General features: G+C 36.5%; 2 protein-coding genes across 2 annotated transcripts; both read left to right on the top strand.

Annotated features, from left to right (window-relative positions):
• Positions 1-6,149: 6,149 nt before the first annotated feature.
• LOC127262759 (uncharacterized) lies at positions 6,150-6,803 on the top strand. The gene is made up of 2 exons (XM_051291571.1): positions 6,150-6,363; positions 6,475-6,803. Exons 1-2 carry the CDS (start codon positions 6,150-6,152, stop codon positions 6,801-6,803), a joined length of 543 nt encoding a protein of 180 aa, XP_051147528.1.
• A 7,828-nt stretch (positions 6,804-14,631) lies between these two features.
• On the top strand, positions 14,632-16,390 carry LOC127262941 (DNA topoisomerase 6 subunit A). Its single transcript, XM_051291812.1, has one exon. It carries the CDS (start codon positions 14,704-14,706, stop codon positions 15,979-15,981), a length of 1,278 nt encoding a protein of 425 aa, XP_051147769.1. The 5' UTR covers positions 14,632-14,703; the 3' UTR covers positions 15,982-16,390.
• Positions 16,391-22,830: the final 6,440 nt, after the last annotated feature.

The raw sequence follows: 22,830 nt of genomic DNA, 5'->3' as shown, positions 1-22,830 counted from the left end.
GAAGCATGAAAGGTAGAGAGAGTCTTCTCCAATTTATCATTCTCAGTAACAATTTCTCCGTAGAGTTTCAACTGAGATTTAATTTGATGGATAGCAGAGTTGTACTCTGTAACAGTTTTAAAATCCTGCAATCGCAGGTTAAGCCAATCATGTCGGGCTTTGGGGAGAGTGATATATTTCAAGTGCCCAAATCTCTCCCTTAATTCATTCAACAAATTTAGTGGATCTTTCACCGTAAAAAATTCAGACTGTAAGGAATGTCCAAATGATGACGAATGAAAATAATAGCCTTAGCCCAATCATGGCTTGTAGCCGTACTTTCACTGGCAATTGTATGAACAAGGTCCATAGAAACCAGATGCATTTCTACATACAGGGACCAAGTCAGAAAATTATTGCCAGTTTAAAAGAAAATTTTGTAAGGTTTTCCATAGTTTAGAAAATAGATAATATAGATAATATGAAAATAAAACTTATCAAAAATAAAATGGGTAAGAGCCTTCGTATTGATAACGTGTTATATAATAATAATATAATATAATATTAGTAAGTATATTTATATATAAATCAAGTATTAATATGGAAATATGTATATATATAATAATATATGCAAATGTTTAAAGCGAGGATGAGAGAATTGAATGCAAATTATCAATTCATTAAACATTTCATCATTGTATTTATAGGCAGGAAACTTCAATAAAAACTTCAATAGGAAAAAAAAGCAGACATATATGCTACGTAGTTATTTCGTGTAACTACGTATGTATTTCGTAACATTTTGATATATTTAGAGAAGTTATTTTTGTATTGCAAAATATAAAATAGTAAAACAAATTAGATCTTATTTAGTTTCGATGGCGTAGATCAAAATAATTTTATATTACTTTCTAAAATTATCTTATTTGATTTTATCCATACATATAAAGCTATTATGAATAAACTTTATCCAAATTAATTAAGAGAAAATTATTTTTATTAAAGAATTTAAAAATATAAGGAAAAAAATATAAGTATTGGTACCCATACCACCCTCATATATATATATTATATATAATATATACTTCCTCAATCTATTTTTTTTTCCTAAATCATATATGCACGGTATTTTAAATAATTAATTTTTTTAGTATGAATTGACAAGTTTGCATTTTTGTAGTAAGATAAAGATAATGCATGCTCAAATAAAAATAGTAAATAAATAAAGGATAAAAAAATAAAATTTGTGTATAAAAAAAAAGACAATATTTATTGGACGTTCTAAACGAAAAAAATAGGACATTAATTTTTGAATGAAGAGAGTATTAGTTTTGATTATAAATATATTATTATAAAAATAAAACTATAATATGCGGCTTAATACCAACCACATCTACCACGGTGCCTTAACTTTTTCGTTTCCACTTCTTAAATCTCAAGCTCGCCGCGCCCCATCTCTTCTTCCTTTTCTCGTATGAGATCTCATAATACCCTACTACACCTTTGTAGCCCCTCTCCTCCCAATCTTCTTCCTCTATTAAAATTATAATATAAATATACATATCTAGAATAAATTGGTCTTGAGTAAAAATCGAAAACTTCGTATAAATTATTATATGCACTCAAATATGACCACTTTGTCAGCTTCTAACCTAAAATACTTGAAAATTTTAAAAAACATATTGAAAAATACCTAAATTCAGATCCACGATAGATAGGGACTAAAACAAGGGGCTACAATAGTTTTTAATAGTATGATCAATGTCAATGGTCTTCACATAGGAGGCTTTTATGCTACAATGAATGTTTAAAGCTTTTGAAAAAATCTAATACAATGGCTTTTAAGATAATGGAAAAAATGGAAGGACTTAAGTAAAGCTCGGTGCAGGTTGATGCTCTTTTGTGACTTTCTTCACTCTTTTAGTTTTCTTTCTTTTCTCTTCCTCTCCTTTAATGGTATAGAGATTTATTGCTCTATAATTTACACATATGCGCCACTTACTATCCTTCTTTAGAACGAAGAGTACCGGTACAGAACAAAGACTAAAGCTCTCACGCACCCAACCTTTATCTAACAAGTCTTAGACTTGCCTTTGGATCTCTGGGTTGGCTCTATATGCCGGCCTATTAGGCAATTGAGCGCTAGGTATGAAATTAATCTGATGTTCAATACCACGGAATGTGGGCAACTCGCTTGGTAGTTCCTTGGGTAATACATAGAAAATTTCTGAAAAATATGATAGAACTCTAGAGGTAGTTTAGATTGCAAATCATGAGTTGTAAGACAATTAAATTTACAAAGAAAAATGTAAATCCTATCACTCTCATCCTCTCCAATGGATCTAATATCCTTTCGAGTGAGAAATATGGCTTGGTCAATGTTCCTTCCCATTTGGAAAAGGGTATATTTAGTAGGTACTCCTTTACTTTTCTCTCGTTTTTCTGAGGAGATCACTCTTGGCACTTGCAATGGGGCGGTCGTAAACAAATTTGCCATGGAATTTATGTCTGCCTCTTGTACGAGGCTTTGAGTTCCCGCTGATTTTGAGAGGTTCTTCATAGTCATCATTTCTTGAATATGGTTCCTTTGTATCACTTCCTGATCCGTATGGGCTTCTTGTGGGGTGAGCGGAGTCAAAGTGATCTTTTTTCCCTCATGTGTGAGCGTAAAAGTATTCTCCTGCCCAAAGTAAGTGACATTGCAATCGAATTGCAAAGGCTGTCCAAGTAGTATGTGGCAAGCCTCCATTGGCACAACATCGCATACAACCTGGTCCATATAACCACGAGTTTGGAAGGTTATCTCAACTTGTTTATTTACCCATAGTTCCTCATTATTGGTCAGCCACTGCAATCGATAGGATCGCGGATGGGGCTTGGTGACAAGGTTAAACTTTATGACCAATTTCTCACTAACCACATTGGTGCAGCTTTTGTTATCAATTATCATGCTGCAAATTTTGCCTCCGATATTGCAATGACAGTGGAAGATGTTCTCCCTTTGCATTTGGGTTGGTTCCTCCTTTTGAAATGTACTAAGGGACCTCAGAGTTACCACCGTGATTTTGGAATATTCATCATCTTTTGCAGCAGTCCTTTCCTAACATTCAAGCATTTGCTCACCGTCTACATCTCCTTCATCATCACCACTTCACCAGCATCCGTCAAGATCATGGCCTTCTTGTTCGAACACTCAGAGGCATAGTGTCCTTTCCCTTGACACCGAAAATAGGTAATTTCACAATTTTGGGGATTATTGCCATGGACATATTCCTTTTCGGTGTTTCGAGTTGTGCCAGCATGCACAACACCTTTTCCTTTGTCAACATTAGAAAATTATTGACGTTAGTAGTGAGAATATCTCCAGGCTCTAGGATAGTTTGAATGGACCAGGGTAGTGGTTGGTTGAAAGAATCATCTCGCCCCTTTCGCTTGCATTGTTTCTCTAATAAAATCGCACGTTTGAGCAATTCCGACAAGTCAACATACAGGTGTAGCTCTAGAGTATCCCTCAATTCTTGGTTGATTCCACTCATGAATCGAGCCATGGTTGCTTCAAGGTCCTCCACAATATCAGCCCGCATCATGGCTGTTTCAAGCTCTTTGTAATACTCCTCTACATTTCTATTACCTTGAGACATTTGTTGAACTTGTTCGTGTAGCTCCCTCCTATACCAGGATAGTACGAATCGTTTCCTCATAGCCTTCTTGAGCCTATCCCATATGGTGATCCGGGCATTCCATTCTCGCCTTCGTTTCGTACACAGTTGTTTCCACCAATTAAGGGCATAATCGGTGAACTCCATTAAAGCAATCCTCGTCCATTTCTCATCATCATATGAAGAGTAATCTCGAATCAACTTCATCTTCCTCTCCCAATCAAGATAAACATCCGGGTCAGAACTTCCCTTGAAAGAAGGGATGCTAATCTTGAAGTTCCTCACAGGATCTTGATTTTGGTTGTCTCTATTTGGAGGGGTTGGCTCCCATTCTTCATCAAAATTTTCAGAAGAGTCTTCCTTACCTCGGTATATAGGATTCCGCCTTGCAAATCGACTGGCGTCGGGGGTGGGTCGGACTTGCTGACGCTCAACTATCAATTCCCGAATAGATTGATCAAGATCAACCAACATCGAGTGTAAGGTGTCCATCTTGTCAGTAGGTTGCTTCGTGAATCATGATTCCAATGCTTTGGATAGCGCTGCGATTTGAGGATTAAGGCACTCGTTTGGGTGTCCTTCACCTGGCATCAAAGAAAAATGTAAAAATAAAAAGGGTAATATCCTCACAAGGTTTCTCCTCTCTTGAATCGTATTCTCCGCTATGTAATGATCTCGCCACAAATACTCTTTCACTCCGCTCGTGTTTCACTCACTTAAATAAAACTGACAACGACCCAATGCAATTCCCAAATCAAGAAATTTCAAGTAAAAATCACAAGTAATAAGACCTTTAGATAATCGAATAGAAAAATGAGAAAGATTATGTACATTTTTTTCGGATTTTTTTTTCAGAATTTTCTTTTTGGAACTTTTTTTCTTTTTTATTTTTTTTTTAAAATAAGAACCGTGATATCAATCAGGAAATTGTATCAACTAGCTCTGATACCAGATGATGCGAATTTTCCAAGGATCACTACAAGAAAAAATCATTTTTGTAACAAAACTTTTTTTGTCTCTAAATCTACTTTTTCCGTTACTAATGACATTAGAGACGGAATTAGGAATAAAATTACGTTAGCTACGTGAACTTTAGGGACGGAATTCCGTTACAAATATATTATTTTTTTGTAGTGGATGACAATTCGGATCGAATTCTACACGAATAAGTGATAATAAAATTGGAAAGATTTGGATAGAACAAATGATGAATGGATATATATATATATATTAATGGAGATAACCTGGACTCTCTTGAATTGAGAGGTATTCGGGAAGGCAACACGAAAGATCAAGCTCACGTCTCACAATCCTCTAAACAAACCAACAATACAAGCTAAGGCAAGAATAGTTCCAGTACTATTCGAGAGGCCACAACTTGTTTCAAATCACTCAAAACAACTCAATTTGAGGATATGAAAATGTAACCAAATCACTCAAGATTACACTTCAAATAATGCACAAGACTCGTTCTTGAAATAAAAACTAGTTTATAAAATATTTTTGTTAAATGAATATCCTTACAATGATAATCATGAGACCTTTTATAGAGAACCCATGAAAATTAAAACAAGAAAGTGTACTCCTAAAGAAAATAAAATCATATAGATTATAATCAGTCTTATTTAATATTATTGACATATAATTGATGGCAATCCGTAATAATTCGTAATCCCTTGATCTATGAAATTCTTTCAATTATGAAATATTGATTCATGGAATCCCTTCAATTAGGGATAGTAATTTAGGGGAGGTCCTTGGCAGAGACGAACGTAACATTGGGCAAGGGGAGCCCCCACTTGCCCAAAAATATATATATAATATATTTATATTTTATTAATATATATTAATCGTAATAATTTAACCTAAATTTCATTCTAATAATATTCAACAGCCGCCACCGTTCTTGTTTTGCTTTTTTCTTTATTTTTAAATATATAATATATATAGTATTTTATTAATAATACTATATTATATATATATATATATATATTATTGTGTTAAAAATCAAATCAAATTTAACCTAAACTTCAAAATTAGTCTCTACCTCCGTTGCGCTCAAATTTCGAATCTTCTTTATTTCTTCGTTGTTTTCATTTTCTTTTATTTTCTCTCATCTGTTGTTTTTGTTCTTCGAAATCTTTTTTCTTTTCAATCCTTGTTTTGGTGTTGGATTCAAATCTGATCGGGTGGAACCAACTAGCAAGAATCAGTATTATTCTTTTTTTGTTTTTATATTTATAGTGTGTTTGATTAATAATTTAATTTGAATTATTTTTTTTATGTGAAACATGAGAAATTGTGTCATAATAAAAATCATAATATTTCGTGTTAAATTTTGATTTTCGGTAAGGAAATAGAATATATATTATTTTTATGTAAAAATTTTATGTTAGATAATTAATATTTGATTTATTTGTTTAATTATTTGTTAGGTGTGTAGTTATGGATAAATTTATTATCAAATAAAAAAGGTTTGCTTCAAGTTCATCTTTGCACCTACCAAATAATATGATTGCTAGTCAAATTGGTATTGATGATAGAGAAAGTGTTAAAAGAAATCGAGTACAAATAGAATTATCCGAGAACAACATTGTTGGTAATCCAGGATTACGTAAACTGATTGATAGCTATCATATTGATGTTAGAGATGAATTAAGAAGACGATATTTGGCTAAAGGGCCTTGTCAACCGTATGATCATGATTTTCCGAGGTCTTCATTTGGTAAGATTATGAGAAAATTTCAGTCAACATGGTTTGATCAATTTGAATGACTTGAATATAGTGCACAAAAAGATGTTGCCTTTTGTTTTGTATGCTATTTGTTCAATAAAGGCCACAAGCATGGTGGAGATACCATTTTTACAGAAGTTGGTTTTAGAGATTGGAAAACAGCCTTAGAAAAAATTAAGGAACATGAAGGTCCTTCAACAAGTGCACATCGTTATGCTAAGATTCAGTGTTCGTCATTTCAAGATCAGCGACATAATGTTGATTATATGTTGGCACAAATAAGCAAGAAGGTAGAAGTTGATTACCGTATTCGGTTAACAACAGTTGTGGATGCAATCAGAGTTCTTTTACAACAAGGTTTGGCTTTCCATGGACATGACGAGTCAAAAAAGTCAATGCAGAGAGGTAACTTTCTTGCACTTTTGAAATGATATTGTGATCGAAATGAAGAAGTAAATAAATTAATGAATTCAAATGCTCCGGAAAATAAATAATTGACATCTCCTAGAATTCAAAAAGAAATCATCAATGCATGTGCAATAGAGGTGAGAAAAATTATTTTAAACGAGATTTGAGACAAGTACTTTTTTTTTATTGATGAAGCTCGAGATAACTCGGTAAAAGAACAAATGCCCATAGTTTTGAGATTTGTGAAAAACAAGAGAGAAGTGATTGAGCGATTTCTTAGAGTTGTGCATGTTAAGGATACTCCTTCAAAATATTTAAAAGAATCCATTAATGATTTATTTGCAAAATATGGCCTATCATTTTAAAAAATTAGAGGTCAAGGTTACGACGGAGCTTCTAACATGCGTGGTGAGTTTAATAGTTTGAAAGCACTTATTTTAAATGAAAATTGTCAAGCACATTATGTTCATTGTTTTGTTCATCGACTTCAGTTAGTAATTGTGACAACTTCAAAGGATCATGCATTGGTGTGTAGCTTTTTCGATCATTTATTTATGATTGTGAATCTTGTTGGAGCTTCATGTAAAAGCAGAGATGCTCTCGTCAAAAGTATCATGATGATCTTGTACAACGCATAGAATATGGTGTAATTGATACTGGAAAAGGAAAAAAAATCAAGAAATAGGCTTAGCGCAGCCAGGTGATACTCGTTGGGGTTCTCATTATAAGACAATTAGTCGGATTTTAGTTATGTTGGATGCAATTATAAATGTTCTTGAAGTTATAATTGAGGATGGAATTGATAAAAAAAAATAGAGGTTCTGCTGCAGGTTTTGTTGAAAAAGTATTGACTTTTGAATTTGTTTTCATTGCTCATTTGATGTTTTCACATTATTGGTGAAAAAAAATGCATTATCAGCTTCTTTGCAATGAAAATCTCAGAATATTGGTAATGCCGTATCTTTGATTATAGCGTTGAAGGATGATTTGAAGGAATTTCGGGATGAGGATAATTAGGAGAAATTCTTGGGAATTGTCTTCAAATTTTGTTCTGAAAAAGATATTTTTTTGCCGAATATGGAAGATCCTATGCTTGGTTGAGTTAGATCTCAAAGAAAAGTTGATGGTCAACCAAAGACTTATTTTTATTATTTTTGTCGGGATATTTTTCTTCAGGTACTTGTCTACTTTAATTTCATAGTAGAAATATTGATTATTTTATTTCAACTTTAATTTCATAGTAGAAGTATTGATTATTTTATTTCATTTACAAATCATTTGTTTAATTTATTATTATATTAGGTTATTGATCATATCATACAACAAATGAATAATCGTTTTACGGAGACAAGATCAGTTGTTCTCTTAGGCATTGCATGTCTTGATCCTAGAGATTCATTTTCCAATTTTGATATTGATAAACTACTTGTCTTGCTAAGTTATATCCAGATGATTTTGACGATGAGGTTATGCTAGCTGCAGAACTAAAACAATATATCACTATTATTAAAAAAGTTGAGTCTGTATTTTTTTCTGATCTTGAGAGTATTGAAGATGTTTCTAGAAGGATGGTTGAAAGAAGATGGCATACTCCTTTGAAGTTAGTGTATCGACTAATCGAGTTGGTCTTAGTTCTGCCTGGTGCAATAACTACCGTTGAAAGATCTTTTTCTACGATGAAGATTATCAAAACTGATTTGCGGAGTAAGATGGGAGATGATTTTTGACAGATTCTTTGGTATGTTATATTGAAATATAAATATTTGAACAGGTTGAAACTGAAGTTTTTTTGCAATATTTTCAAAATATGGCAACTCGAAGAATACACTTGCCCGACAACAAATAAACTGTAAGTCTTCTTACATATATGATATATATAATATTATTTTTAAAATTTTAGCCCCCCTTTTTATGTAATGCTAGTTCCGCCCCTGGTCCTTGGAACTTGTGGTCCAATTCCAAAAGAATGCATAACTCATTTTCATCCCGGAGGTTGCTCATGCTGCTGTCCTTGTTCAGAGTGTGCAGCCAAGATTTGACGTTACCATCTCCTCCGTTGGGTCCTAGTCAATGGTGGGACCATTTTTCGATTATCCGTCCACTTCCCATCGCTAGGCGGCCTTTTTGGCCGTCGCATAGCATGAGAAGTTATCACCACTTGGTCGATTGAAGTAACCCGCCATACTTTCCATTTTTCTCAAAGCTAACCTCGGCAACAGTATTATGCGGTGAAGACAATCCCCAACCATTCGAATACATCTCTTTTTGGTGCGGCCTATCCATAATTTGGCCTGCTACCTGATACTGGTCGGTTCCTCCTACTAGGCCAAACCCTACCCACAAAATTAATTTGTGCGGGGAAGGGCTCTGTATCGATCTTCATCTCAGGTTTTTCAGCCAGCTGTAGGCGGCCTTCCTTAATAGCCTTTGTACCGCATTTCTGAAAGCGATACAACTCCCAACCTGGTGTACGAACAAGCCATGCCATTTACAATAGGCTTTTCCACTCAATTCCTTGTCGGACGGCATTTTATGGACTTCTTTAAACCGGAGTTGATTATCCTTCAACAAAAAGTCAAAGACTTGCTCAGTTTTAGATATATTGAAAGCGTATTGTACCTTTGGGTTGGCTTTCTTCCTCCATGGTACTTTGAGCGCCGGGAAAGTATACGTATTTTCTTGTGATATTTTTTCCAGGAACGTCTCATCTGGCTCCTCCGGGCGGTTTGTTTCATCCTCTTGGACTTGGACAAGATGTGTTTTGATTCTGAATTACTGCCTAGCTGTTTGAGAATCGCGGAGGAGTTGTTCTGCCTTAATTGCTTTTCCGGCAAGCTTCCGGAGGTCATTATATTCCTTTAGGGCCAGTTTTTCCAGAGTTGGTGCGTTATATTATCGATAGCCATATTCACCACTTGATTTTCAGGTATCCGAACTTGGCACCGCCCTTCGGCCCTGCGTAACCTCTCTAAAAAATGTTCTATCAGTTCGTCGTGCTTTTGCCATGGATTGGTCAGATCTGAGACCGTCACCTCCAGCAGCGGGTAATAAAAACGTTCGTGGAAGCCCTTTCAAGGTCCGCCTACGTGTTACACGAATTTGGCGGCAAAGACGCATACTACGTAAATGTCGGCTCTGTAAGGGACATCGAGAATAGTTGAAGTTTGAACCAATCATTGGTCCCGAACTCTTCTCTGCACTATGCTGTGAACCGGCCGATGTGTTCAATAGTGGACCGTGAATCCTCGCCTGAGAACAATGTGAATTTTGAGACCCGTGCATTCTGGAGGAGCGGGTGATCAATGGCAATCTAATCCGGGAACAGCCGTTGATAGTGCGGCCGAGCAGGAAGCCGGATAGGATCGCCATACAGGCTCTGAATCGCTTCCTTGATAACCTGTGGGTTGATAATCGACCGTGTCGGAGGAGCCACTTCAACGTATCCACTAGGCTGCCCCAGGCCTAGCTGGATGTGAAGAAAATATTTTTGATGGCCCTATGGGGGTTTAGCCAGGGGTGGACATCCTCGATTCCCCTCGACTGGCGCTCGCGGAGATGCTGCCCATTGAGGGACAAAATTTTTGAAATTGATCGGAGAACCCTGCTGTACAGGTCCGTACCCCTGTTGTGCAGCTGGTCCAGCAGGGGGGATTTCTGGTATGTTGCCTGTCCCCTAGGAGAAGGCAGAAAGGTCGGAGCTTGTGCACCCGAGCCCCAAGCCATTGCTACAGCCGACGGAGCTGAGCCCCATGGACCCGGAGGAGCAGAAGTTGCCCCCCAAGACAGATTCGGAGGTGGGACGGACGCCCCCCAAGTCATCTTCGGAGCCGGATGAGAGGCCGGAGGTGTTGAGGCCGTGCTCGGCCGTGCCCCCTAAGGGTCAGCCTTGTCTTCTCTGGCAGGGACATTTCCTTGACCGTTCGCCCTTACGGGCGATGTGAGCGCACTCACGCCACCAAACAAATGATTGTTTTGCCATTGGGCGGCTGGTGGCATGTACCCTTTGTTCCCCGAATGTCTTTAATGTGGAGGCGGCCTTAATATGGCCTGACCCGAGGACCGCCAAGGTCCTTCAGCCACTGTCTCATCCGAAAGGTTATTTTTTTCATTTTCTTTTACTTAGTATGGTGACGTTGCTATACTGGAGTGTCGTTGGAGGGTATCCAAATGTGCCTCCATGTGTTGCCTTCATTGGAAGTGCATTTTTATCATCTCTGGGACCGGCCGCCGGTGCTTTCGTTTTGCGCAACTTCTCCTCTCAAGCCTATGCGATCTTGTTTCGGATAGTAGGTTTCAGAACGTCTGCGAGATATTGAGAGAGATTCAAGGCCGATTCATGGAAGGCTGTTTGGATCTCCCCACATATATGATTTTGGAGGACATTTCCAGGAATGGACAACATCCTTTCACCACTCCCCGGAGCAACAGATGACTCATCCTGCGTGAGTTGTTTATGTGCACGCGACGCCGAAGTTTCACCGGTAGCTTCTTTATCTTTTGATATTGCAGATTTTTCCGGTGATGGTAACTTGCGACTCCTCGGTTGCTTAAAAGGTGCAAGACTCGTCGGAGTCCCACTGGGCGTGCTAATCTGTTGTCGCTGAAATTCATCGATGATGGCCTACTAAGATTAGGCCTGTCAAAATCGAAAATAATAAGGTTCCCCGGCCTACTCGAGAAAGTATTCGAGCTAAGTCTTGCTATCAAAATGAACTGATGAAAAAATTATGTGTTGCTTTTCTGAATTACGAAGAAGACAAAGAAGCAAAAACACATAAGGAAATAATTAAGGAAGAACTTGAATTAAATAAATTATTTAAGCAAGAATTTAGGAATAATAATCTTAAATGAAAAAATAAAATGTAGGAATTAGGGATTGAATTATGCAGGTTTTGATCGGATGATGTTGGATGTCTTGTTCCCCTTTTTCTTTTGCTTTATATAGGCCTCTTCCTAAATTTTCTCCAACCCCCCCCTCATTTTAGGAACAAATTTTCTCCCATTTCTCAACTTTCTTTCATCCGTAATTGTCCATTTCTAGACTGGTTCCAACCCCAATTATTGGGCTTACTTCTAGGGCCTCAACTTTTCCCTTGGGTTGGTCCGTTTGGGCTGCCAGTTAAGATGGTTGTTCTTCATTTGGGCCGGTCCAATCTCCAGCAGCTGAATCTTCTTGGTGGGCCTCTGGATTGGCTTAAAATTATTTTTGTAGGATAACAGTATTGCAGCATGATTATCGCAATACAATGGAATAAGTGTGATCACTTCCACTTTTAATGTCTTGAGTAAATACGATAGCCACAATAGCTCACACGTAGCAGAACACATGCTGGGGTACTTCATTTCTACAATAGAGATGTTTATTGTAGCCTATTTGTCTTCCTTGACACTAAATTACTCTCATAAAAAATACATTTGCCGATGATTGATTTTTAGAAGTCAAGATAGGTCCCTAATTAACATCACCATATACTTATAAGTAAATAGAAGACTATGTCTTCAAATATAGATCATAGTGTTGTGTCCTTTTCAAATATCTTAGCACATGCAAGGCAGATTTCCAATGTGTTTGGGTTGTATATAAAATAAGTTATTGTGTTGTGAAAAAAAAAAAAGACTAGGTTTGACGAAGTTCAAATACAAAATTTTTCAATAAATCTTTTGTAGCAAAATGCATCATCAACGAACTTATTTTCTATTGCAAAAAGCCTAACTCTAGCTGGAAGTGTGTAAGTTGTTGAAGCTTCTAGTATTTTCATATCCTCTAATATTTCATAGATGTTATGTCATAAATGTATCTACCTAGTGATAGAAAATATGCATTATGGGTTTGTTTGATTTCAATCCCAAAGAAGAAATTGGATCTCCCATATCCTTCATTGTGAACATTTCATTCAAGTACTTCTTCACCTCTTGCACCAATTTACATGATGATCCTATAAATAATATATCATCAACATACACATAAAATTTCATAAATTTTCATTTTTATTTTTGATAAATATGCAGTGATCATATCATCATTAATATAAGCCAAACTGAACCACTTTTTTAGTGAGTGTCTTGTACAACACTCTAGGTGTCTAATTGATGCCATATAGGGACTTCTTCAACTGACTTACTTGATTTAGAGCAATAGAATAACCTGGTGGTGGATGCAAATAGATATTTTCATTTATCTTACCATGTAGAAATGCATTAGTAATATTCACATGTTGAATATGTCAATCCTTTGTCACAACTATGACTAGCATTAATTTTATAGTTGTGCATTTGGTAACTGAAGCAAAACACTCATTATAATCCCTGACTTGCTTTTATTAATAACCTTTAGCCACCAACCTAACTTTCTAATGAGTGATTGAACTATCTTTGTCACTTTTTATTTTGTATATCCATTTCCATTGGATTTCTTTCTTTTTAATAGCAGCTCCACAACCTCCCATATTTTACTATTCTATAGTGCTGCAATCTCTTTTTTCATTGTTTGTATCCAATAAGGATTTTTGTCTGCTTCGTGAAATTTATATACCTCATCTGATGTCTAATCACTAATGCATATATAATCTGTTAACTACACAAGCTTTTAACCATTTCATGATGTCTTTGTTGTACATCAGACGAATGCCTATGGCTTATGCTATTGTAAATTCCTTATTCTCTATGTTGACAACTCTTGTGATGTATGATGGGTTGAGATATATTGTAGGAAGATTCTCATCTGTCAAGCATTGTGGCGAGTTCTCAACACTTCAATAACTTCTGGAGCAAATGATTTATCTTGATTTCTAGTAATCAAATTGTCTTGGAAGCTTGTTAGCTCAACAAGAATCATTAGGGTTATATTATGAGTATTATTACTCTCAGTTTTTATTCCTAAAAATATATCCTCATATAATACCACATTCCTAGTTACCACAAACTTATTTGTGGTAGGAACAAGCACTTTGTACTCCTTACTCCATTTTTATAAACAACAAAGATTGCCTTTACACCCTCTTGGTAAAACTTTTTTTAAGAGGACCATAGTTATATATATAGCATAAATATCCAAAGACTTTCAAGTGATCTATTACTAGCTTACCATTGTGGAGCATTTCATATGGTGTTTTCCATTTTAGTATCTCTTCAGTCATCATCAATGATTATAAAAAAATACTCATTTCGTTATAATTCAAAGTACTATTTTTATTATTTATATTTGTCTCATTTTAAATATATTTTCCTATTTTAGAAAATGTAATCATATAATAATACCAAAATACGGTTAACTTTTACTTAAATTACAAATATAACATTATGCATACAATTATTATATATATAAACTCAAATGACAAAAATGACAAAACCTCTTACACAATTCAACTGACTAATAAAATACAATTAATCTACTACAAAATTTCAAAGGACCCTTCGAAATGAACATAATGGAGTATTTCAAATAAAGAAAATATTATAAATTAATTTTATATTTAAAGTATTATATCAATATTTATTTATAATCATATTATTCAAATTATATAAAAAAAATTATCATTCAAAACTCAAATCTAAACTTTGAATTTTCAATCAAATACATGAATTATTAATAATAAATATATTTCTTAAAATATTAATATTATTTTTATTGTTAAAAAAAAAATCAAAGTTCCACACAGTATTAATCCAATATATTTAAAAATAATTATGTGTATAAAAATTAAATTAATTAATTAAATTTTAAATGTTAATAGTATTAAAAAAGAGAAAATTTTAATGGCGGTTAAGAATATTTATAAAAGAATAGTTTTTACTTAAAAAAAAAAGAAAAAAAAAGGGAGAGAGAGAGAGAGAGGGGGGGGGGGGGGGGGGGGAGAGAGAGAGAGAGACTCATCTAATAAAACCCTAATTATCAGTTGACCGCATTTTATTCCCGCCATCACCATGGCCGATAGAAAAAAGCGCCGCCGAGCAGCCGCCGAGTCCAACTCCGATTCCGAATCCGGCGAAGCGCTTCCCTTCAAATCCAAGCTCAAATCCGATCCCACCATCCTTCAAACTCTGAGAACCCTCAAATCAGCCGCCGCCGCCGCCTCCTCCGCCCCAAGGCCCGTCGCGCTCGCCGATCTCAACCTCTCCGCCGCCTGCCGCGAAGTCACCGACCTCCCCCTGTCCTCCGTCCAATCCACCATCGAATCGCTCGCTCTCTCGCTGGCGCACTCCATCCTCTCCGGCAACGGCTTCTCGTTCGGCGTGCCGTCCCGCGCCGCCGCGAACCAGCTGTACGTCCCCGAGCTGGACCGCATCGTCCTCAAGGACAAATCCTCCAGCCGCCCCTTCGCCAACGTCTCCTCCGTCCGGAAGGCCACCATAACCACCCGCATCCTGCAGCTCATCCACCAGCTCTGCCTGAAGAACATCCACGTCACCAAGCGCGACCTCTTCTACACCGACGTCAAGCTCTTCCAGGACCAGACTCAATCCGACGCCATCCTCGACGACGTCTCCTGCATCCTCGGCTGCACTCGCTCCAGCCTGAACGTCGTCGCCGCCGAGAAAGGCGTCGTCGTCGGCCGCCTGATGTTCAGCGACAACGGCGACATGATCGATTGCACCAAAATGGGGATGGGCGGGAAGGCCATTCCTCCAAACATCGATCGTGTGGGCGATATGCAGAGCGACGCTCTATTCATCCTCCTCGTAGAAAAGGATGCTGCCTATATGCGGTTAGCCGAGGATCGATTCTACAATCGATTCCCCTGCATTATCGTCACCGCCAAAGGGCAGCCGGACGTCGCCACTCGCCTCTTCTTACGGAAGATGAAGATGGAGCTGAAGCTGCCCGTTCTGGCCCTCGTCGACAGCGATCCGTACGGGCTCAAGATCTTGTCGGTTTACGGCTGCGGTTCCAAGAACATGTCGTACGACAGTGCCAATCTTACGACGCCAGAAATCAAGTGGCTTGGGGTCAGACCGAGTGATCTTGATAAGTACAGGATTCCGGAGCAGTGCCGGCTGCCAATGACGGATCAGGATATCAAGACGGGGAAGGATTTGTTGGAGGAGGATTTCGTGAAGAAGAATCCCGGGTGGGTGGAGGAGTTGAATTTGATGGTCAAGTCCAAGCACAAGGCCGAAATTCAGGCCTTGAGCTCCTTCGGCTTTCAGTATCTAACCGAGGTCTATTTGCCATTGAAGCTGCAGGAGAAAGATTGGCTCTGATCTCATCTCAAATGCCTTTGCTTGCCTTGCCTCTGTAATTTCTTTTTTATGCTCTAGGGATGGACTTGGTTGCAGATTATTATATACATCTTGCTTGCTTGCTTCATTGATTGATTATATGATGTGCTCCTTGAAATTAAGTTTGAGGTTTTTGAGAATCAATGAGTGAGTCCTTGTCTTGAAACTTGGTATCATACTTGTTGATTTTCGTTTATAAAAGTTTTTAATAGAGGAATAGGAACAGAGGTTTTTTGTTTATGTGTGTTCTAGTTGCACTTGTGAATAGGATAGGAGGGAGACTATTTGTCTTGAGGATGTTGAATATCAAGAATGTTTGAATCATTGTTATTATTACTACTACTGTGAAGGAAAAGATGATTAGAAAGTGCTTCCTTCTTATTTTTGATGTGGTGATTGGTTGCCCTGTTCTTTTTGTTGTTCAACTTTCGACTGATCAGATTCATCTATCTGTTATTCCTTTTTCGACTTGACTTGACGCTTTCTGAAAACTATTTTCCTATTTAGCATTTTTTTTATTTGTGTGTGTTGTCTTGATTTCCACTTAATTGAATTCCAGTTTTGGTATGGAAGGATACGATGAATGAGCAAATAGGTCAGTAAAATTTTACTCGCTTTCGAAGAAGGTTTATTGTTGTTTCGTTTTGATTTATAGATCCATTAAAATGCGAATTAAACGAATCGACTTCCGTTTGGGTGTATGTGCTCCATTGGAGTGGGTTGGCCTGTGGTTCTGGCCACTATTTATAATAATTAGCATTATTCATGTCCCGTAAGGGATGGCCTGATGGTGTAGGGGTTGGACGTGTGACCGTGAGGTAATGGATTCAAACCGTCGACGCCTCAGGTCACTTGCCACACATAGTTCGCCTAGTGTGACTTGTCTGTCGGGCCTAATTTGCAGGGTATTAAGTTCGATTGGGGGTTTATCCAGTGCCCACTTTTTGGTAGCTGCTGCGAATTCCTACATCATAAATCATAATAATAATAATAATAATAATAATTAGCATTATTCATTCATTTGTATTTTAATTATATATATATATTTATGTGTAATATTTTGGTGTATTACTCGGATATGATATTGATCACGATGGTGGTGGAGGTTGTTATTAGAATCCAATAATGAAAATCGACATGAGAATTTGATCGAATAACATATTTGAATCATGGATTAAAGAATATATTGGAGTTGTTTGTTGTACACGATCTTCTTGAAGTAATTTAAGCCCCCGATGAGTTGCTTCTTCCAAGATAGAACAAATCACTTGAGATCAACCAAGATAGAACAAATCAACTTAGAGATCAATTATTTCATTATGAATCCAACCATGAAATTCAAACAACTTTGCTAGGATCTTGTTAAGATTTAAAATAATATAAATATAGTATGAAAATAATAATAATTTTGGTCTCAATATAATTAGAATTAATCAATTTTGATTACAATATAAAAAATTTAAATTAATTTTAGTTCCACCGTTACAAATCCAACGGAAAATAATAACATGAACTTAACGGAGATGAGGTGACGTCTGACCTGGACGATATACGACTGTGTAGAATTATTCACGGCCTTGTACTGTGACAACACGACCATGGACATACTTTTCTTCTTCTTCTTCCCTATTACGTCCAACGGTAGTACTGCTCCGACGCCTGCATCTCCACTGAAAGCCTTCAATTCAATATTTTCCGGCAACAACAACTTCCTGGAGGCAGAAAACTTCCTAGGGTTTTGGCGGTCTCCCCGGCGGGCATGAGAAAGTCAATGGAGCCGTCTTTAGGTCGGTTTCCAATGAGAGGATGGGTTACGGCAGGCAGCGTGGGAGCCGCCGGAGCAAGGCTTTGCAGTGTTGTTTGGCTTGCGTGCTTTTTTGCGGAGCCCTAGATTTGTTCTGGGTCATCCATGTACGAATCCGTCAACGAGCTCACGGGTTGGGTCACCTCCGGCGACGTTCTAGCCAACCACCCCAATCACCTTTTCACAAAGCCTTGCTCCGTTGTATCCTCATCCTTTCACCGAAAATTGACCTAAAGAGTGGTTCTATTTATTTCTTCATACCCGCTTCCTCCTTATCCACCAAGAAGACCGCCAAAATCCTCATGAAGTTTTCCTCTGCCAGGAAGTCACGGTCACCAGAAAATATTGAATTGAAGGTTTCCAATTCGAGACGCAAGTGTCAGAGTAGTACTATCGTCGGACGTAATGGGGAAGAAAAAGAAGAGAGGTATGTACACAGTCGTGTACAATAAAGCATAGTTGTGTATCATCCAAGTTAGACGTCACGTTATTTTCGTTAAGTCCATGTCAATATTTTCTGTTGGATTTGTAAGAGTGTGACAAAAATTGATTAAAATGATTTATATTGGAACCAAAATTGATAATTTTTTTTATATTGAGATCAAAATTGATTAATTTGAATTATATTCAGACTAAAATTGATATTTTTTTCCCAAATCATAATCATCCTCACTTTGTTATGCATGTTGCATTCGGTTTCAATTATTTTATTATATTCAATATATCAAACATTTTAATCAACCAAAAATATTTAAATCAAATAAAATATAAAATTGAATTACTTGAATTTCAATGTTATTGAGTTCGGCCCACAAGCCCCCACCGCCCAAGACCCAAGTCTTGATTTATAATTATGAGTTAGCCCAAGCCAAGCTCAAACCAAGCCCACTCCAAGTCCAACCCAATTCATATCCCAATCGACCAATTTATTATTATTGGGATCAAAACATTACTAAATAGGGGTGAGTTTGTTTATTTTTCTAACGTGGGACACAACTTTTCATATTATCATATTCTTCCTCTTTCACATACATACCTCCAAAAATCCCCACATAAAAGAGGAAAACACGATGACTTGATGAAAAAAAATGATGAATTCTGCATAGGATAAGTAGTTTTTTCTTTGACCATTTCTTTGAACAATATGTTTCTTTACCAACTATCCAGTAGAAATATTGTCCTTGAACTCTTCAATTTCCTAGTAATTGTCTTATAGGTAAGTTGTTGCATTGAACCTACTAATTCTTGGATATCCAATATTTCTAGGTTGGATTTTCTTTTTATAAAACTTATTTCTCATGAGATTTGAATGACATTCCTCTAGTCAATTTGCAATTTGCATTATGGTTTAATCTCATTGTTAGAGGATCCGCTAGGTTATCATTTGACGCAACAAGGTCTATAGCAATTGTAGGCATTAAAAAATAAATACCTAATTTCAATTAAATATCATGTATTTTGAAAAAAAAATTCCAATAATATAAATATGTGATATTTAATTATGCATATATGTTAATTTTTGTACAGTAAATATGAACAATTAATGCAAAATCTACTTAAAATGGAAGATATCATACAAATATTATGTGCACATATAGAGTCATAATAAATTTGACAATAAATTAAATAAATCTTGTCAATAAAGGAAATATTATAATTAATATCTTCCGAGAAAGGAAATAATATAAAGATATTGACGACAAAAGAAGACACATAATCAAATTTTTTAAGAATAGAAAACGGCATCTGATGAAAAATGAAATATTATAAAATCTTCCTATTGACCATTCAGAATGTGTCATGTGACACCATCCGAAAAGGAAGCCAAGACTATCCTCCCTTATAAATAAGAGTCCTAGCCAATTCATTTGATATACCCAAGTTCATTTGAAGACTCGAGCAAGGGTAAGTCTCTCTAGACTTTCTGCATTGTTCTTCGTGTCCTTTGAAGCGTTCTTTGTTGAAAAGTCTCTGATTTGGACATATGATCCAATATTGGTTGACGAATCGATGAATTGACGTTTTTCGTCGTATGTCCAAGCCAGAGGAAAGATCAAAGCTTCAAAAGCCGTAGAAGAACCCGTCAAAGCCAAGGGAAAGCCTACAAAGTTCCTCTCAAAACTTCAAGATGTTCATCGTGTTCATCACCAAATCAGCAAATCCAGCCCTCTTCATCCAAAAGTCAAAGGGACACGCTGCCAAAAGCGTTATGGAGTACTAAATCCTCATCCTTAAAGATCAAACCCCCAAATCCATCAAATCCAAAGTTAACGATCAAATCGTCCGCACGGAGACAAAAGCTTTCCAAAGTCTGGCAAAGCCAATCAAAGACCAAATTCCTTCGAATCGTCCAAAAAAGGCATCAAATTCAAAGTTGACAATCAAATTCGCCCATATATAGAAAAATCACTCCAAAGTCCAGAAAAGCCAACCGAAGACCAAATTCCTTCAGATCGTCCAAAAAAGACATCAAATCCAAAGTCGACAATCAAATTGGTTGCGCGGAAACCAAAGCCCTCCAAAGTCCGGCAAAGCCAACCGAAAACCAAATTCCTTCGGATTATCCATCAAAAGAAGTCTTCAAATTCAAAGTCGACAATCAAATTTGCCCGCACGGAGACCAAAGCCGTCCAAAGTCCCGAAAAACCAAACCAAACACCAAATCTCTTCCGATCAAAGAAGTCATCCAAATCTAAGTTGGAAAAACACATCGACCGGGAAAGAGAATCAAATGACCCATTTAGAAAATAAGACCTGCTTTAAATTAAAATTAAATATAATTTGTACAAAATTTTGTCTTTATAGAAATATCACAATTTTTCGTATACAACAATAATCTTAGTTGTGATCAATTTTTCTATGGAGTTGTCTCCGACGAATGTACCGACTTTTGCCATTAATACATTATGTTCTCTGCTCTGTCTATAGCATATTTACTGTCACAATAGAGGGTAATGATGAAGATGGGTTTATCCCATTTTTGAATAGTCCCAAGGATATGGTGAATCCATTCCTCCTCTTCTCTAACTTTATCCAGCACAATGACCTCATTCCATTGTGGGTTTAGCAATCACTGTTTGTTTTGAGAATTTTCATGAGATTGTTGCCTACCTAGTGTGAACACATATCCATAGTTAATCTCAAATTAAAAGTACTAGATATCCAGTTTGTGTCTGAGTAGTCTTCTATTATAGATGGATGTCTGCTACAGTGCAACCTGTAATCTCAAGTGTAATGTAAGTACCTAAGTACGTGAATGATGGCTTACCATTGCTCGCAACTTGGATAGCTCATTAACATACTCAATTTACTTATAGTATAAGTTGTGTCAGGTCTGGTACAACTCATCAGGTACATCAAGCTTCCAACTATCCGAGCGTATTTGATTTGGGATACACACTCTCTATAGTTCCTGGATAAATGGATACTTGTGTCCGATGGGGTTTTTGCTATTCTTGTGTCATCTTTGCTAAAGTTTTCAAGAATTTTGTCTACATAATGAGTTTGACTTAGTATTAGACCATCTTTGGTTCTTTTGATCTTAATTCCTAAGATCACATCAGCAAGACCTATATATTTCATTTTGAATTTAAACTTTAACATATCTTTGGTAGACTTGACGATTTTGTCGTTGCTACCTATGATGAGTATATCGTCTTTGTAAAGGCATAAAATTACATAACCCGACTCAGTGTTCTTTACGTTATACACTAATTGCATTCATTGATTTTGAAACCACTATCCATTATAGTATGATTGAATTTCTTATGACATTTTTTTGGAGCTTGTTTGAGTCTATACATTCAGTTCACGAGTTTACAAACTTTGTTTTCTTTTCATAGAATAGTAAGCCTTCCGGTTGTTCTATATAAATGCCATGTTTACATTCACTTAATGTAATTTAAAATTCTACAGAGTGGTTATTTCCAAGATCATCCTAATAGATGTTATTCTCATGACAAGAGAATAGTTGTCAAAGTAATCTAAGCCTTCTCACTGGTTGTAACCTTTTATTACAAGTCTGGCCTTGTATTTGTCTATTGTGCCATCTGATTTTAATTTCCTATTGAAGATCCACCTTGATCCAAGAGGTTTCGAGCCAAGTGGGAAATTTACAAGTTTTCAAGTGTAATTCTGGATAATATAATCTATTTCACTTTTACGACTTCTTTTCAAAGCGGCGCTTTAGAAGACCTCATCACCTCAACATATATTTGAGACTCATCTTCAGATAGATAAGTGAAATAGTCATTTCAAAATGACTTTTCAACTCGTGCTTGTTTCTTTCTTCGAAGCTTAGGTTCTTGACCTGGTTCAGATTCAGATTCATCTATTTCCATTCGAACTTGATCCACGGTTTCATGTTCTCAGTTGGCCAAACTAAATTTAGCGCCTACCTTTGCAGGGAACACGTTGTCAAAGAACAATGCATTTTTTTTATTTTGTATCGTGTTCTTTGAGATATCCGAAATATTTCAATCGAATACCAAGAATCGATAAGTTGTATTATTATGTACATATCCGAAGAAAATGCATTTCACTATTTTAGGACTGATTCTCACTCGTTTGGGATGTAACACAACTACCGTAGCAAGACACCCCTAGACTCGAAGGTGTTTGTAAGATAGTTTCTGATCTTTTCACAGTTCATATAAGAGGTCTTGTCCATTCCTTTTTGAGGAATTAAGTTAAGCAGATAATTACTACTGAAAATAGCCTCTCAACATGTTTTGGGGTAGTCCACAACTTAACAACATAACATTCATCATTTTCTTTAATGTGCAATTCTTGCGTTTAGCAACTCCATTTGATTGAGTTGAGTAAGGTGGAGTTACTTCATGATTATTCCATTTTATAAAAATAATTCACCAATTGGAGTCTCATATTCTCCATCCCTGCCACTTTTAATTCATTTGTTAAGTTGATTTTCTATTTTTTTTTATAACGTGGGAATCCGCAACCGCTATTCGAAAGTGCGCACTGGATAAGTTGATTTTCTATTTTATTTATGTATAAAATAAATGTAC

The sequence above is a fragment of the Andrographis paniculata genome, unplaced genomic scaffold (assembly GCF_009805555.1).
Source record: "Andrographis paniculata isolate CXL003 unplaced genomic scaffold, ASM980555v1 Contig66END, whole genome shotgun sequence".
In the NCBI taxonomy this organism is placed as follows: domain Eukaryota; kingdom Viridiplantae; phylum Streptophyta; class Magnoliopsida; order Lamiales; family Acanthaceae; genus Andrographis; species Andrographis paniculata.
This window is presented reverse-complemented; position numbering and strand designations above follow the sequence as displayed.

Coding starts and splice junctions, on each gene's coding strand:
- LOC127262759 (XM_051291571.1), top strand. CDS start 6,150: ATGATTGCTAGTCAAATTGGTATTGATGATAGAGAAAGTGTTAAAAGA. Junction 6,364..6,474: donor TTTTCCGAGGTCTTCATTTG/GTAAGATTATGA, acceptor TGTTCAATAAAG/GCCACAAGCATGGTGGAGAT.
- LOC127262941 (XM_051291812.1), top strand. CDS start 14,704: ATGGCCGATAGAAAAAAGCGCCGCCGAGCAGCCGCCGAGTCCAACTCC.